At 49.6% G+C, this 14,698-nt stretch overlaps 1 protein-coding gene across 5 annotated transcripts in view; it reads right to left on the bottom strand.

Moving 5' to 3' along the window:
• The window catches only part of LRP11 (LDL receptor related protein 11), a 50,381-nt gene extending 36,022 nt beyond the window's left edge, over window positions 1-14,359 (bottom strand). For 2 of the 5 annotated variants that reach the window (XM_051836831.2, XM_051836832.2), the window contains exons 1-2: window positions 13,440-14,356; window positions 6,463-6,620 (exon numbers count right to left, since the gene is read on the bottom strand). In XM_051836831.2, the coding sequence (XP_051692791.1) occupies window positions 6,463-6,620; window positions 13,440-14,043 (762 nt within the window). In that variant the 5' untranslated portion in view covers window positions 14,044-14,356. Of the gene's footprint in view, window positions 1-6,462; window positions 6,621-13,439 lie in introns of all 5 variants that reach the window. The other 3 variants (XM_051836833.2, XM_051836829.2, XM_008249900.4) reach the window with 3 other exon arrangements.
• Window positions 14,360-14,698: the final 339 nt, after the last annotated feature.

Genomic DNA, 14,698 nt, shown 5'->3' with positions numbered 1-14,698 from the left:
AAAAAATCCCTTTCTGCTTAGATGAACTAGCCTGGATATTGTCCTCTGCAAATGAACACCGGCCATCACACATTCTGTTCCACAGACACCTCCATGGACTTCTGAAATCGCAGAAAATTGCCCAATTGTAACCATCAAACGCTTTCATCTGTGAAGCCCTGGAATTTGGATTCCTGCACCTACACACGAGAAGAATGCTTTACACATTTAGAGACAATGCAGTGAGACACAGTGGTGGCTGTACTTGAGTCGGGGCCTGGGGAGTGGCACTGGGATCCTGCACTCCATACGCTCGCCCAGGTGGTTTGCAGAGTCTGTCACCCAACAGCTGGGTTTGAACGCCACGCCAGGCTGGCATGTGGCTGTGCATTAACCTCCTGGGTTTCTTTACCTGTGAAGTAGAGTAATAGCACCCATCTCTTCAACACTTTTTAAACTTATTTGAAGGAAGGACAAGAAAAAGAGATCCCATCTGTTGATTCACCCCCCCCCCACCCCCCCACATGTCCAGAATGGACTGGGATGGGGCAGGGAAGCAAAGCTGAGAGCTGGGAACTCAATCTCTGGGGCCATGCATGCTGCTCCCCCCCCCCCCGCCCCGCCCCGTCTGAGTTGGCCGGAAGCTGGAGACAGGAACGGGGACTGGGGAGCAAGCCCAGGTACACTGATGTGGGGTGTAGGCATCCCAATCAGCACTTTAACTGCCGTGCTGAATGCCCACCCTGCACCAGACTTGTCAGAATCAGTGAGATGATTTGTGAGAAGCTCGGTAGAGTGGCTTTCTCTCAGGGCCAGCGACAGAACTGAGACTTCCCACTGTCAAATGTCTAGGCCGGTCAACAAGCTGTCCACCACTTTCCTTAGAAGCGCTTTGAGCTGGAGAGCTGGCAGAGAAGGCCTGCCCTTTGCTGTTTGTTTCAAAGAGACGTGAAGCAGTGCTCACTGCCACGCTGTCACCTGACCTTCAGGCCTCCAATGACACTGGGAGGATCTCAAACAGCGGTCACTTACTGAGCACTAAAATGCAAAGAGGGCAGCAGAGAGAAAGAGAGCACGCTGAGGATAGTAGCTTCAAAGAAGCCTGGGGTGAGCAGCTGATCCCAGGAACAAGACCACACTGCTGTGATGGTGGCAGTCAGTCTAAGAACCATCAGAGAAAGAAAGGGGGGGGGGGCGGCGCCGTGGCTCACTTGGTTAATCCTCCACCTGCAGCACCAGCATCCCATATGGGCACCAGGTTCTAGTCCCCATAGCTCCTCTTCCAGTCCAGCTCTCTGCTGTGGCCCGGGAGGGCAGTGGAGGGTGGCCCAAGTGCTTGGGCCCCTGCACCTGCATGGGAGACCAGCAAGAGGCACCTGGCTCTTGGCTTCAGATCGGCGTAGCTCCGGCCGTAGCAGCCATTTGGGGAGTGAACCAACGGAAGGAAGACCTTTCTCTCTGTCTCTGTCTCTCTCTCTCTGTCTATAACTCTTCCTGTCAAATAAATTAAAAAAAATGAAAAAAAAAAAAAGATAAAGAACCATCAGAGAAGACCAGAGCTCCAGAGGAACATGCCCGAAATCAGGATGTCAGCATCTATATGGTCCCCTCCCTGCTTCTTTCCTAGCTCATGTGCAGTCCATCAGGAAATTTTGTGGCTAACCTTAAAAACACACCCGGACTTTGCCCGCTGGTCCCCACACTCATGCTGCCATTCTGGCCTGAGCCCACCCAGCCTCTTCTTGCCTGGGTCACCGCAGTGGCCGGGCAATGAGTGAAATTAGGGCTTGGTGTCCCCTTTCTTCTGCAAACTTTCTCCTCCCACCCCCATCTACAGGGAGGGGAGAGTCACCCATGGGCTCTCCCTGTGGCCAAAGGGGCACCCGCACCAGGCAGAACAAGGTGAACAGATGACAGGTAGAGCACAGGCTGCCTAAGCAGAGGAGGCCTTGGACAATGGCAGGCTCCCATCCCCCTGACTCTGGCTCAGAACCAGGCGGGAACTTCACTCTCTCAGGACTCAAGAACTCAGGGAACATGAACAAACTGGAATGTGTCAGTGCGAGGCCCAGCGGCCTTCAGTGGGGTGCTGCGGGAGAGACTCTCTGTCCCCACTGGCCTGCTTGAACACAGACAAGGAGCCCGGAGACCACAGACAGCCTGAGGCTCCAGGGTTCACGCACACAGGCAGGTAAGCGGAGAGGGGAGGTGGGAGGACTGACTCACGCAGGGGATTTGTAAGATGTGAGTGGCAGAGGGATGCTGAGTCATGGCTGGGCTCTCAGGGTGGCCATCGGAATGAGGTGGAGATGCAGTCAACAGAGATTCAAAAAGAGACCACAAAGGCACTGCCATCACCCAGGGCTTAGGCTGATGCTCCCTGGGAAGGGTGTCAGGGCTGGTGTGCACCAGAAAGCCCCTCCCCATGCTGGGGCTGGAAGGACAGAGCCTTCGGATTGGCCCGGTGCGCTGGCTGCAGCGCCCCAGCCACGGCAGCCATTGGAGGGTGAACCAACGGTAAAGGAAGACCTTTTTCTCTCTCTCTCACTGTCCACTCTGCCTGTGATGCCAGCATCCCATATGGGCACTGGTTCATGGCCCAGTACTCTACTTCTGATCCAGCTCCCTGCTAATGCGCCTGGGAAAAGCAGTGGAAGATGGCTGAGGTTTTTGAGCCCTGCACCCACATGCAACAGCAGAAGTTCCTGGCTCCTGGCTTCAGCTTGGCCCTTCCCCAGCTGTCGTGGCCATCTAGGGAGTGAACCAGCAGATGGAAGATCTCTCTTTCTCCCTCTCTCTCAATGTATGTAACTCTGACTTTGAAATAAATAAATAAATCTTAAAAAAAAAAATCCAGGGTTTTCTATCTCTGCTGGGAACTCCACCTCGGCAGCAGCATGGCCTTTGTTGGTTGGCCTCGCACCAGGTCAGTGTGTGACTCAACCTGAGTTTCTAACTCAGTTCCATCCTAGCTAAGGATTCAGTGGCTAGGAATACATGTTTGGGCTTCAACACACACACAGTTATATACACAATACTTTTATTACTGTACAATTTAGTTACCAAATAACTGTTTTTATTTTTTAAGACTTATTTATTTGGAAGGTAAGGGTAGACATTCTCTCTCTCTCTCTCTCTCTCTCTCTCTCTCTCACACACACACACACACACACACAATTTCTTCCCTTGGTTCACTCCCCAAATGGTTGCAACAGCCAGGTGTGGGCCAGGCCGAAGCCAGGAGCCAAGAGCTCCATCTTGGTCTCCTACATGGGTTGGGGGTACAAGTAGCTGGACACCTGCTGCTGCCTTCCCACGTGCATCTGCAGGAAGCTAGATCAGAAGAAGAGCAGCTGGGACTTGAATCCAGCATTCCAACATGGGATGCTGGCTGGCAGTGGCTTAATTTGCTATGCAACAATGCAGGCCCCACTTACCTATTTTTAGAAACTATGTATTGGATAATCCAATGAGCGACTGGTTTTGATTTAATAATGAAGTTATTGGTGTAAGAAACATCCATCTTTAGCAGACTTCCATTACATACGATATTCTAGAATTATTAATGTAGAGTGAAGGTTTGTGTGGCCCCAAATTCACATGCTGGGACTTAATCTCGGTGTGATGGTGTTTGGAGGCAGGGCTCAGGGAGGTGAATAGCTCATGCTGCTATCAAAAATGGGACTTGCGCCCTTATAAAAGAAGCAACAGAGAGCTCCTTTGCCCCTGCTATCATGTGAGGATGTGGCAAAAAGACATCTCTCAAGGTGCTATATAACACCTTGATTTTGGACTTCCTAGAATGCAGAGCTGTCAGAAATATGCTTCTGTTGGCTGGTGCTGTGGCTCACTTGGCTAATCCTCTGCCTGCGGCACTGGCACCCTGGGTTCTAGTCCCGGTTGGGGCGCCAGATTCTGTCCCGGTTGCTCCTCTTCCAGTCCAGCTCTCTGCTGTGGCCTGGGAAGGCAGTGGAGGATGGCCCAAGTGCTTGGGCCCTGCACCTGCATGGGAGACCAGGAGGAAGCATCTGGCTCCTGGCTTTGGATTGGTGCAGCGCGCCAGCTGTGATAGCCATTTTGGGGGTGAACCAACGGAAGGAAGACCTTTCTCTCTGTCTCTGTCACTGTCTAACTCTGCCTGTCAAAAAAAAAAAAAGAAATATATTTCTATTTATAAGCTACTCAGTTATGGTATTTTGCTGCAGCAGCCTGAATGGACTAAGTCAATGGTTCAGTTACAAAATTCTCAACATCAGATGACTGTAAATCAATCTGCTGGTCTGTGAATTCCAAATCTCTCTGTATAACATTAGGAAGTGATGGCAGATAGACTCTAAAATTTTCAAGCCACCACCTAAGAGTGACAAAGCCTGCAGAAGGGGAAACATCTGCCACCAAAGTGCTCAATCTATGGTGCTAGGATTGTGATGACATCATAGTAGGATGTGGGTTTACTTTGGCGGTGTTAATGAATGTATGCTGTTATATGAGAGTCACAGTTTGGTGGCAGATGGCTCTCCCACTGTAGGCTTTGTCATTTACATGATGGCTTTGTAAGCTCAGGGTCTATGTGCCATCATCTGGCTAAGGAAGTGGTCTAGAGTTTGCTCTTGATGGCACAGCAGTCAGTCCAAAAAGCCTACGAGAATTACCAAGTTTTGTCAGTCCTTTATAAGTGTCTTTAATAAGTTAAATACTGAATCATTGTCATTATTTTTATTCATCAGTCATAAATGTAATTCATTGCCAATAAAGTTTTTAGTAGCTAGTGTGAAAAGCTAAGTGATGACAGAAGCAAATTTGAACAGTTAAGTGCCCAAAGTGCCAGTTAACAGCGTCCACCCCAGGTTCTCCAGGGGGATGATCCACTAGTGACTCGGCCTAACACCTTTCCTGAACAACCTTAATTCTCAAAGTTCCAAGTCGTCAATTTTGTAGCTGACACAAAGGATAATAAATATGACAGGTGACACTCAAAGTTCAAGATGTTGTAGATGAAAACCAGAAAGCTGAGATTTAAGAAGGTTAGAGAAGAGTTCCTGCCCCCAGGTTCAACAGTCAACTACACAAACACAGGACAGGGGGAGCTGCTATGACAGCACTTCCTGTGAAACATGACGCAGGTAGGGGTGATCTTGCTAATGGAATACTCCACATAACCCTTTGTGTGATGCAACATAGTTCATGGGAATTATGCCTCATAAACAAGCCAAGACGAGGTCTGGATCTCCAGTGGTAACAGCTGCCTGAGAAACAGCCAAGGTTTCACGTGGGGTTCCTTCAGGGTTTGGGGATTTTAAGGAGGGTGTAGATTAATCTGAGAAAAGCCAGGGGCTGGATGGCAGATGGCCTGAAAATCAATCCATGTGAGGAACAGCTGAAAGAACTGGGGGTGTTGAGTTCTGAGAGGATCAGACCAAGTGGTGATGTTTATTCCGTACAAAGACTTGGAGGACTTTTATATGGAACAAAAAGAAGATATGTTCTGCGTTTTTCCAAAGGGAAGACCTGGCACCAATGCATACGAATGAAGAGAGGCACATCCCCTTTCCCTAATACTTGGGGCTGACTGACAATGTCATAGGACATATGTGAGACAGTGAACTTTTGTCCTGGATGGCCTTTGGAAGGGACGCCCGCATGAGGCTGGGTAAGATGCTTATCAAGGGTCCAGTCCAGTTCCAGGGCTACACAGTCACGGAAGAAACCCAGTGGACTTAGTGTTGAGGGACCAGCTGATTACTGCTCTTGTTTTAGTTCCAATGAAGTCCACGTCAGTGCTTTCCCACCTCTTTCTCTTCCTCCACCTGCTCTAACTGAAGCAGTCTGGACGATGTTTATCTGCCAAACCGTGAAAATGCTCCTAACTCGACAGCCATCTGACAGGATTAATACAAGACACCATTCGTCTCCCTACTTAAGATGCCCGGGCATGTACAGGCAGCCACTGGACAAGCGGCTCACTTCCATCTGCAGCAAGGGGCTGACGAGGAGGGAGAGTAGGGGCACTGGGTGGGAACACCTGCCACCCACCCCCTCGCTCCTTAACTGAATGGGCTCGGGCTAGTAAGATGTTCGTGTTCTGGACCAGGGGAAGAATAAACTCATTCTACTGTTATTTTCCTCTTTATATCCCTTTGTAGGTTTTCAGTTTTCTACTTGGGTCTTGAACTAAGAAATAAACCCTTTAGAAAGTGGGTCATTGAAGCAAAGCATGACTTTTCCTTGAAGTTGCTTTGTATTCTGGAGAAGTAAAAAAAAAAAAAAAAAAAAAAAAGGCAGCAAGAACAAAGGCAAACTCTGTACTCTGTATTCTACTCTGTAGAAAAGTAAATTTGTAGAACGATCCATTCTTGGACAATCAAATCTTTATGCTTTCTCCATTTTAAACTTCTGCCAGCTGACAGAGACTTGGGGGACGTGGGTGGAGAAGACCACTTCCCTGAAGTATCACTTTCTACCACCAATGACAATATGGATTACCTTCATGTCCACTGCCGGGTCCCCTTGCAGCAGTGTCCACTCATACTGGACAATGGCGTGGTCATCTGTGCTCTCACGGCCATCCAAAGTTACCTCGTCTGTGGGTAGATGCAAGACCACATTCTGTCCAGCTTTGCTTTGTGGAGGCTCGTCCTTTTCTACGGGAGAAAATGTATAATTCATGAGAGATGATTCCCTAGTCTTCTGTAATTTTTGAAGCAAAGGATCTTGCTTGCTGAACAGATATGGGCCAGCAAAGAGCTGCAAAGAGGATGTATATTAACTGGAAATTAATTTCCTATGGATATTCATTGTGTTCTCTTACATAACAGTGAAACAGTAATATATCAGGGATAGATAATTTAGCTATAATACATGCAGAAGAGGAAGCGTGGAGGGTCTTCTGTTTGCAGTACTGCAAGTTGTGGGTATAGGACACTGTACTAGAAGCCGCCACACATATGGAGTTCTAGGCTCCTGGTTTTGGCCTGATCCAGCCTCAGTTGTTGCGACCATTTAGGGAGTAAACCAAGTTTCTCTGTCACTCTTTTACATAATAAATACATATTTATATGTACTTATTAAATATACATTACATATTAATATAATATTATATAATTATATATTATATAATTACTGCAAATGACATGTTAAATTTATTTATATAAATAAATTTATATAAATAAATAATGTTAAATTTAATATATATTTAAGATTTAGTTATTTATTTGAAAAGCAGAGTGACAGAAAGAGAGAGAGAAAGAGAGAGATCTGGTTCACTTCCCAATACCGACAATAGCTGGGGCTGGGCCAGGCTGAAGCTAGGAGTCCGAAACACTATCTGGGTCTCTGAGTGGGTAGCAGGAACCCAAGTATCTGGACTTTCATGCTCTGCCTTCCAGGTGCATTAACAGGAAGCTGGATCAGAAGAATGGAGTAGTTGGGACTCAAACCACCCACTCCAATACAGGATGTGAATATTCCAAACTGCAGCTTAACCCACTGTGCCATAACGCCTGCCCCTCTATTAGATAATTTTTTTAGTTCTTGAAAATAAACTAATTAAAACCAAATTCATCTGTAATATAGATTTTCCTTTTTTCTTATCCTCAACTTTTAAAAATAAAAGTGATTATAAAAAGTTCAATGGACAGGACACAGATTAAACTTGGAAAGTTAAGGCAAACTTGGATCCATACAAAATAAAGCCCACACAGAAATTCTTTGGAATCAAATTTTTCATTGGAGGTTTAGAGCTTTCAAAAGCTAATTATGGGGACTGGTGCTGTGGCATAGTGGGTAAAGCCGCGGCCTGCAATGCCGGCATGCCGTATGGATGTTTGTGTCCTGGTTGATCCACTTCCAATCCAGTTTCCAGCTAATGTACCTGAGAAAGCAGCAGAAGATGGTCCAAGTACCTGGGCCCCTGCCACCTATGTGGGAGACCCAGAAGAAGCTCCTGGCTCCTGGATTCAGACTGGCTGTTGCGGCCATACCAGGAGTGAATCAGTGGATGGAAGATCGATCTCTCTATATATCTCCCTCTCTATATATAACTCTGTCTTAAAAAAAATTAAAAAAAACTAGTTATGATAACAAAAGCTTTCTGTGAATAAAGGTGTAAGTAATTTATAATTGTAGGGAATGAACACAATTGCTTATTAAGTGCTGTTGCCAAGGGGGTACATGTTTTTATGAGACAAATCCCATTTTCACAGTCATTTAAAAAGGAGTGAAACCCTTTTACATAAACCAAGAAAAAAAATAATCCTGCCTAAGCAGCAACTTGTTCTGCCTGTTTCCACCTCTACAGATCCAGCAGCGGATGTCTTTGTTCTGCTTCTCCCAGGTAAGGGGAGACGAGGCATCTGCGTTACCCACAGGCCTTTTATGGAGTGTCCACATTTCCTTTGGTTCTGAAAGGTTCATGGTCTCCACACAATAGTTGACCACTTTATAATTCTGGAAACTGTCCTAAAATTCTGCAGGTATGCATAATAGTTAGCAGCTATTTGCATTAAGTATTGCTTTAAAATGTTATTTTTAAGGGGATGAAAATATGCCTATATGATATAAAGAAATGAACATTTAGATATATTTTCACTCTCAAAGATTTAAGATGGAAGAATCAGGTAAATGCTGCCATAACCCATATGACATAAAACAAACTCTGTCTCTCCTAAAAGGAAAAAAAAATCATTTTCGTCACTTACTTTTGTTTAGGTGAGTTTTAAGATATGATTGATGGACCCAGGGAAATCCTCATCTCCTCTAAATTGACAGACTGAAATAACAGAGCTAACAGAGCTAATGTTTGCTCTTCAGTTCAAATGTGGGCAAATTACATTGTAAAATGTCTTGTGAAATAAGCCAGAGCTTACCTCCCCAGAAACAGAGCTTAACATAAACAATTGACAACAGGAAGAGGGAAGGAGTGTGCTACCAGTGAAAAAAATGTTTGCCTTGCTAAAGAAGAACAAGATAGACGTAAATTCTGGTTTTCATCATAAAAATGTAACAGGCCCACATGAAATAGTATGGAAATGTTGATTTCTTCTGAAAACTAACCACACCTGGTAAGACCTACAGAGGTGACGTGAGACGCACACCAACTCAGATGGCACATAGGAAGGCGGCAGGTCATACAGAGAGGAAGAGCAGTGTTAGTGACCTTCCTGCACTGCACGTTGCTGTGAACACAGCCTTCGTGGCAAGGAGGATGTTCTGGCATCATGTGTGCTGCAGACATGACGTGGGGTACGGAAGTGCGGCCACACAGAAGGGGGAGGCACACTCACATATGTGCAAGCAGCCATCGTGTGTGTGTGTGTGTGTGTGTGTGTATGTGGTGTTATTACAACACATGTTATTAAAAACAAAGTATTGGCCGGCGCCGCAGCTCACTAGGCTAATCCTCTACCTGCGGTGCCGGCACCCCAGGTTCTAGTCCCGGTCGGGGTGCCGGATTCTGTCCCGGTTGCCCCTCTTCTAGGCCAGCTCTCTGCTGTGGCCCGGGAGGGGAGTGGAGGATGGCCCAGGTGCTTGGGCCCTGCACCCCATGGGAGACCAGGAGAAGCACCTGGCTCCTGGCTTCGGATGGGCGCTGCACGCCGGCCGTAGTGGCCATTTGGGGGGTGAACCAACGGAAGGAAGATCTTTCTCTCTGTCTCTCTCTCTCAGTGTCTAACTCTGCCTGTCAAAAACAAACAAACAAACAAACAAACAAACCAAAGTATCCACAACTCCAATGTGATGATGATTTTATGTATGTACTGTTCTGGCCTATCTCTGCATGACGCTAATGACAAGGCTAACAGGGGCCAGTTTTGGGTGACTGCTTGTCCAGGCACCGTGACAAGTGCTCCACAGGCATCGCTTCATTTCACAAATCCCTAAGGCAGCCATTTTCATCTGTGTAATACTGCCGAGGAAACTCTGTGCAGAGGACCCAGGTTAGTTGGCTAAGATCACACAAGTGATAAATGTCTCAGCCCAGATATTTCTCACTCATAGGCCCTGAGCTTTCGAGTACAGCTTGAGGCAACCTAGGTGTGTAATTCAAGTTACAAGAAAGTGAGTTTAATCCATTAACTTTTGATATATTATTTTATTTATTGATATTAATTCATATATCTAGCAGTGCCCACATGATTAAACTTCACATCTGTAACCTTAATTTCCTAACCCATACTACTGGATATTTGTTTGTTGCGTTTTTCCCACCATTATAAATAATGCCATAACAAATACTTTTCTGCTCATTTTTTAAAAGATGTATTTATTTATTTGAAAGTCAGAGTCACAAAGGGAGACGGAGAAACAGAGATCCTCCATCTGCTGGTTCACTCCCCAGATGGTTGCAACAGCCAGAGCTAGGCCAAGCTGAAGCCAAGAACCTCTTTCATGTCTCCCATGTGGGTGGCAGGAGTCCAAACACTTGGGCCATCTTTCACTGCCTTTCCTAGACCATTAGCAGGGAGCTGGATTGGAAGAACAGCAGCTTTGACACAAACTGGTGCCCATACGGAATGCCAGTGTTGCTTTACCTGCTATGCCACAATGCCGGCCCCATACTTACTCTTTAGCATGGTTTACTTTCCTTAAAAAATGTTCAGAAGAATGAATGACTACCACTCATGTTTTAATGTTCTCTGCTAGATATCTCTCACTTGATTTCCACGAGGTTGGTGCTTATTTACACCATAAGTGGTCATGTAAGAGTAGCCATTTGGCACCGTGGCTTAAGATGTCACTTGGGATGCCTGTACCCCTTATCAGGCTGCCTGCTTTAAGCCCTGACTGCTCCCTTTCCAATCCAGCTTCCTAGTAAAGTGCATCGGCTCAAGTGCTTCCGTCTCCGCTATCCACAGGGAGACCCAGTTGGAGGGAGTTCCCAGATCCCGGTTTCTGCCTGGTCCAGCCCTGGTTGTTTCAGGCATTTGGGAAGTAAACCAGGGGGTGGAAGATCTCTCTCTCTCTCTCTCTCTCTGCCTTTCAAATAAAGTTGAACTAAATCAATAATATAAAGATTTCCACAGGCATTCCAATTTGAGTAATTTTTTATTTTTGCCAATTTAATAAGCATTAGCTGGCATTATTTGCATTTCTTTTATTACTTCTAATACCGAGCATTTTTCCATGTTTATCAACTTCTGGGAACCGTTTTGCACATGTTCTTCACCCATTTAATTTTACTTTCTGACTCATAATCTCTTTCTATTAACATTAAATAATTGTATCTCATGTTTTCCCATACCCTTGCTTGCAATTCCTTTTCTTTAAGGTTTCTATAAACATGAATATCATCTATTCTTTTCCTTTATAATCTCTTTAATGGATATTCATATTAATAGTAGTAAGTTCATTTTCTTCAAATTTTCCTAGGTATGAAAATTTTAAAGACATATTTGGTTCTTTACATGGAATTTGCATGTGGTCAGCTTTGTAGTTCTAAAAATATTTTTCCAACACTGCCAAAGAATTACCTAAATAGCATTTATTAAATATATTTATAACACACAGAAGATGCAATGTGGGAAGTCAAGGTCCCTGGGGAAGACTGGTCAGGCACGTGAGGAGGGATGAGCCTCCAGCAGGAAGGTCAGCTCTTTACTCTGTACTTGGTGGAGACAAGGGAAAGGCCAGGGGGAGCAGGTGCAGCTGCAGAGGGAAGAACAGCACTCTGCCTGACAGCGCTGATATTCTCCATCAGCAAAGGGGCTGATTTCCACACTGTTCCCAGAGACACTGGATTCCAGGCCGACTCTCTGGTGGAGACAGAAAGGCGCTGGTCCTATGCTCTTAGCTCCTCTGGGATCTGAACATCTCCAGTTCCCACGTCACCACTGCTCTTCACTTAATCTTCACAACTGGACCCCAACCCTCCAGGAAGCCACGTGACCAAAGCAGGCTCCTATGACAAATCTATGTGTGCAGGTGCCACCTCTATAACTCACAAGCCAAGCCCACCTACAACAACCAAAGCTGGAAGGTGAGCAGGCATTCAGGTTCCCACAGGATCGGCAGGGAGGAGCCAGGTCTCCAACTCAGGGCTCAGAATTTTCAGTCATCTCAAGACACCTCTCCATCCCCCACTCTTTCCTGTACTCTCCTCCCATCCTCCACAGCTGGCCACCTGGTCAGTCCCAACAGAGTGGTCTCCTTCTCGGCTTCCAGTTCCAGAAGGCCTACCACTGCTGGACAGAGCACAAGGGCTGCTCCCTATCTCAGAGCACGACCCGCGTGCTGCTTGACCCCCACGCACGATACTCTTTGGCCAAACCTTCACTCACACTGGGAGCTCTAACAGGACCTAGGGCTCTGGGCTGCGGGGAGGGAGGACAGAGAAGTTATGTGTGTGCGAAGAGCTCAGGGCAGTGCCTAACCCCAAACTCCACAGTGTGGGGGTGCGGGTAGAGGGGCTGCTTTCCCCCATTTCAGATAGAACACCACAGTGTCTACCTCAAGACCCAGAAAGGCAAGAGTGACCCCGTGATATCTCTTTCCTTGTTAAGGATTCTAAGCCTTATCAGATGGGAGGTGGGGGAGGGGCTAAGTGGGATGGGGAGACATGTACAGACCCTTCTCAGTGGATCCAGATTTCCCAGTGGCTAAGGCTGCCGGCCACTGCCGCCCTGGACTCACTGTTACTACAAACCAAACAGCAACCGTGTAGGATAAAGCACTCGGGCCTGACCACAAGAGGCCCAGCCAAGGTCTCTTTCAGTCACCTTGATCTCCAACGCCTATAACTGCTGCTGTCAAAGCGTTAGTGGTGGAAATGCATGTTAGGAAAAAAACTACGAATGGACTTCGAAATTTTTTGTACCCAAAATACGTATCTTCTAATGCCATTTTCCACGAACTTTTTGAAGTCCCCCACATCACAGAAGGGAACACCCGTCGAGCACCCATCGTTTCCAGCTGTCTTCAAAATGAGCCATACCTGTAACTTTCCTATTGCTTTTTTTTTTTTTTCCAACTAAATTCAAATCCTTTCCTTTCGCTCTTCACAACAGGGAACAGTCTGCCTTCCCAGTTTTGTCTGTCGACAGCAACTCCGGGCGGAAGCGCGCGAGGGAACAGCCGTGGGCGTTAATGAGCCATGTGGTATCTAATAAGATTTCTGCTCCACACAAACCATGCCCTATAAAAACCCACGGGACTAAAATAAACTTTGCCTCTTCTCGCTCCGAGTTCTCCTCCGCCTTGACGCCGAATTTCCGCGAAGCCTCTCCTACCGCTTCTCTCTCTCCCAGCCTAGGAAAATTCCAGCTGCTCTGCCCACACCTCCCGGGTTTCCTCCGCAGCCACCCGCGGGGCCGGGAGATCAGAGCCGTTCCTCCGCACGCCCGCAGCTAGGGACCCCTGGGACAAGCGCGTTACTTTTTCTGAGTTGTGCTGCCCAGCCAGGCCTCCGGCAGGTTGCACGGCCGCAAGACCCCAGCGCCCTGGCCCCGAGCAGGCCGCGCGCTTACCTGGTCCGGGCGAGGCCCACGCAGCGTCCGGCGCCGCGACGCGGCTGAGGCTGTAGCTGCTGTAGCCGCGGTGCAGCGCGAACTTGCAGACGCTGCGGCCGCGCACCGTGCAGTTGAAGAGGTAGCAGCCGAGCGCGGCGGCAGGGGGCGCGGGCCGCCGCGGCAACTCCACCACCGCCACGGAGCAGCGCGGCTCGGAGCAGCAGGCGGCCACGCACTGCCGCCAGTCCCGCACGGTCGCCGGCGCGCTCAGGAAGCTGGCGCCCGCCGCGATGGAGTCCTTGGTGCGGATGATGGCGTCCGGCATGGCACTGTAGCCGCCGCCACCCGGGCCCGGGCAGCCCTCCCGGGGGCCGCCGCCGGCGCGCAGCTCCAGCTCCAGCTCCTCTTGCGGCCGCTCCTGCTGGAGCTGCCGGCGGAACTCTTCCAGCAGCTGCTCCACGCCCGAGAGCTGCGCGTGCAGATCCGACCGTGGCGCCCCGGGAGGCCCGGCCGCGCGGCCGCTCGCCAACCACAGGCAGAGAAGCAGCAGCCCGCGCAACGCCCGGTGCCGCGGCGGCAGCCGGCGCCGCGAGCCTGCGCCCTCCCGGGCGGCGAAGGCCATGGCGGCCGGCAGCTGAGGGAGGAGCCGAGGCGCGGCCGAGAGCGCGAGGGAGGCGCGGGAGCCGGCGAGCGCGGGCCGCCGAGCGCGCTAGGCCCCGGCCTCAGAGCGCGGCGCCCCCGGGGCCCGGCTGCGGCCCCGACGAGGCGGGCGCACGGGCGCCGGGAGCAGCGGGAGGCATAACGGGCCCGGCCTGCCTGGCGTCGCCCCTCCGGGAGGCTGGCGGGGGCCCCGACCGCGGAGACCGGCGCGGCGGCGAGGTGGCCTCGGCGCGGATCAGCACCGGGCTGGAGGACAGCGGCCGCGGCGGGGCGGAGCCGCCGACAGCCCCGCCCCGGCCCGCCCTCCGCGCGCGCGGCCCCCTCGGGCCCGGGAGCTTCGCCAGCGCGCGCGGGCGGGGGTTGGCGCCGCGCCCGGACCCCGGCGGCCTGGCGGCTCCCGCGCAGGGAGCTGGCTGCTCGCAGCAGGCTGCGTGAACGACTGCCCGCGGGCGAGAGGGGAGGGTCTGCCCGCAAAGCCTGGTGACCTCAGGGAAGCGGGGGCGGGGGCGCAGTTAGGCACCGCGGTGCCCCTTGGCTGGACAGCCCTGGTTGTTGGCCGGGGTTCCCGTTCACCTGCGCGCCACAGACGCAGTCCCGGACAGGGACCCGGCGAGGAG

The sequence above is a fragment of the Oryctolagus cuniculus genome, chromosome 5 (genome assembly GCF_964237555.1).
Source record: "Oryctolagus cuniculus chromosome 5, mOryCun1.1, whole genome shotgun sequence".
In the NCBI taxonomy this organism is placed as follows: domain Eukaryota; kingdom Metazoa; phylum Chordata; class Mammalia; order Lagomorpha; family Leporidae; genus Oryctolagus; species Oryctolagus cuniculus.
This window is presented reverse-complemented; position numbering and strand designations above follow the sequence as displayed.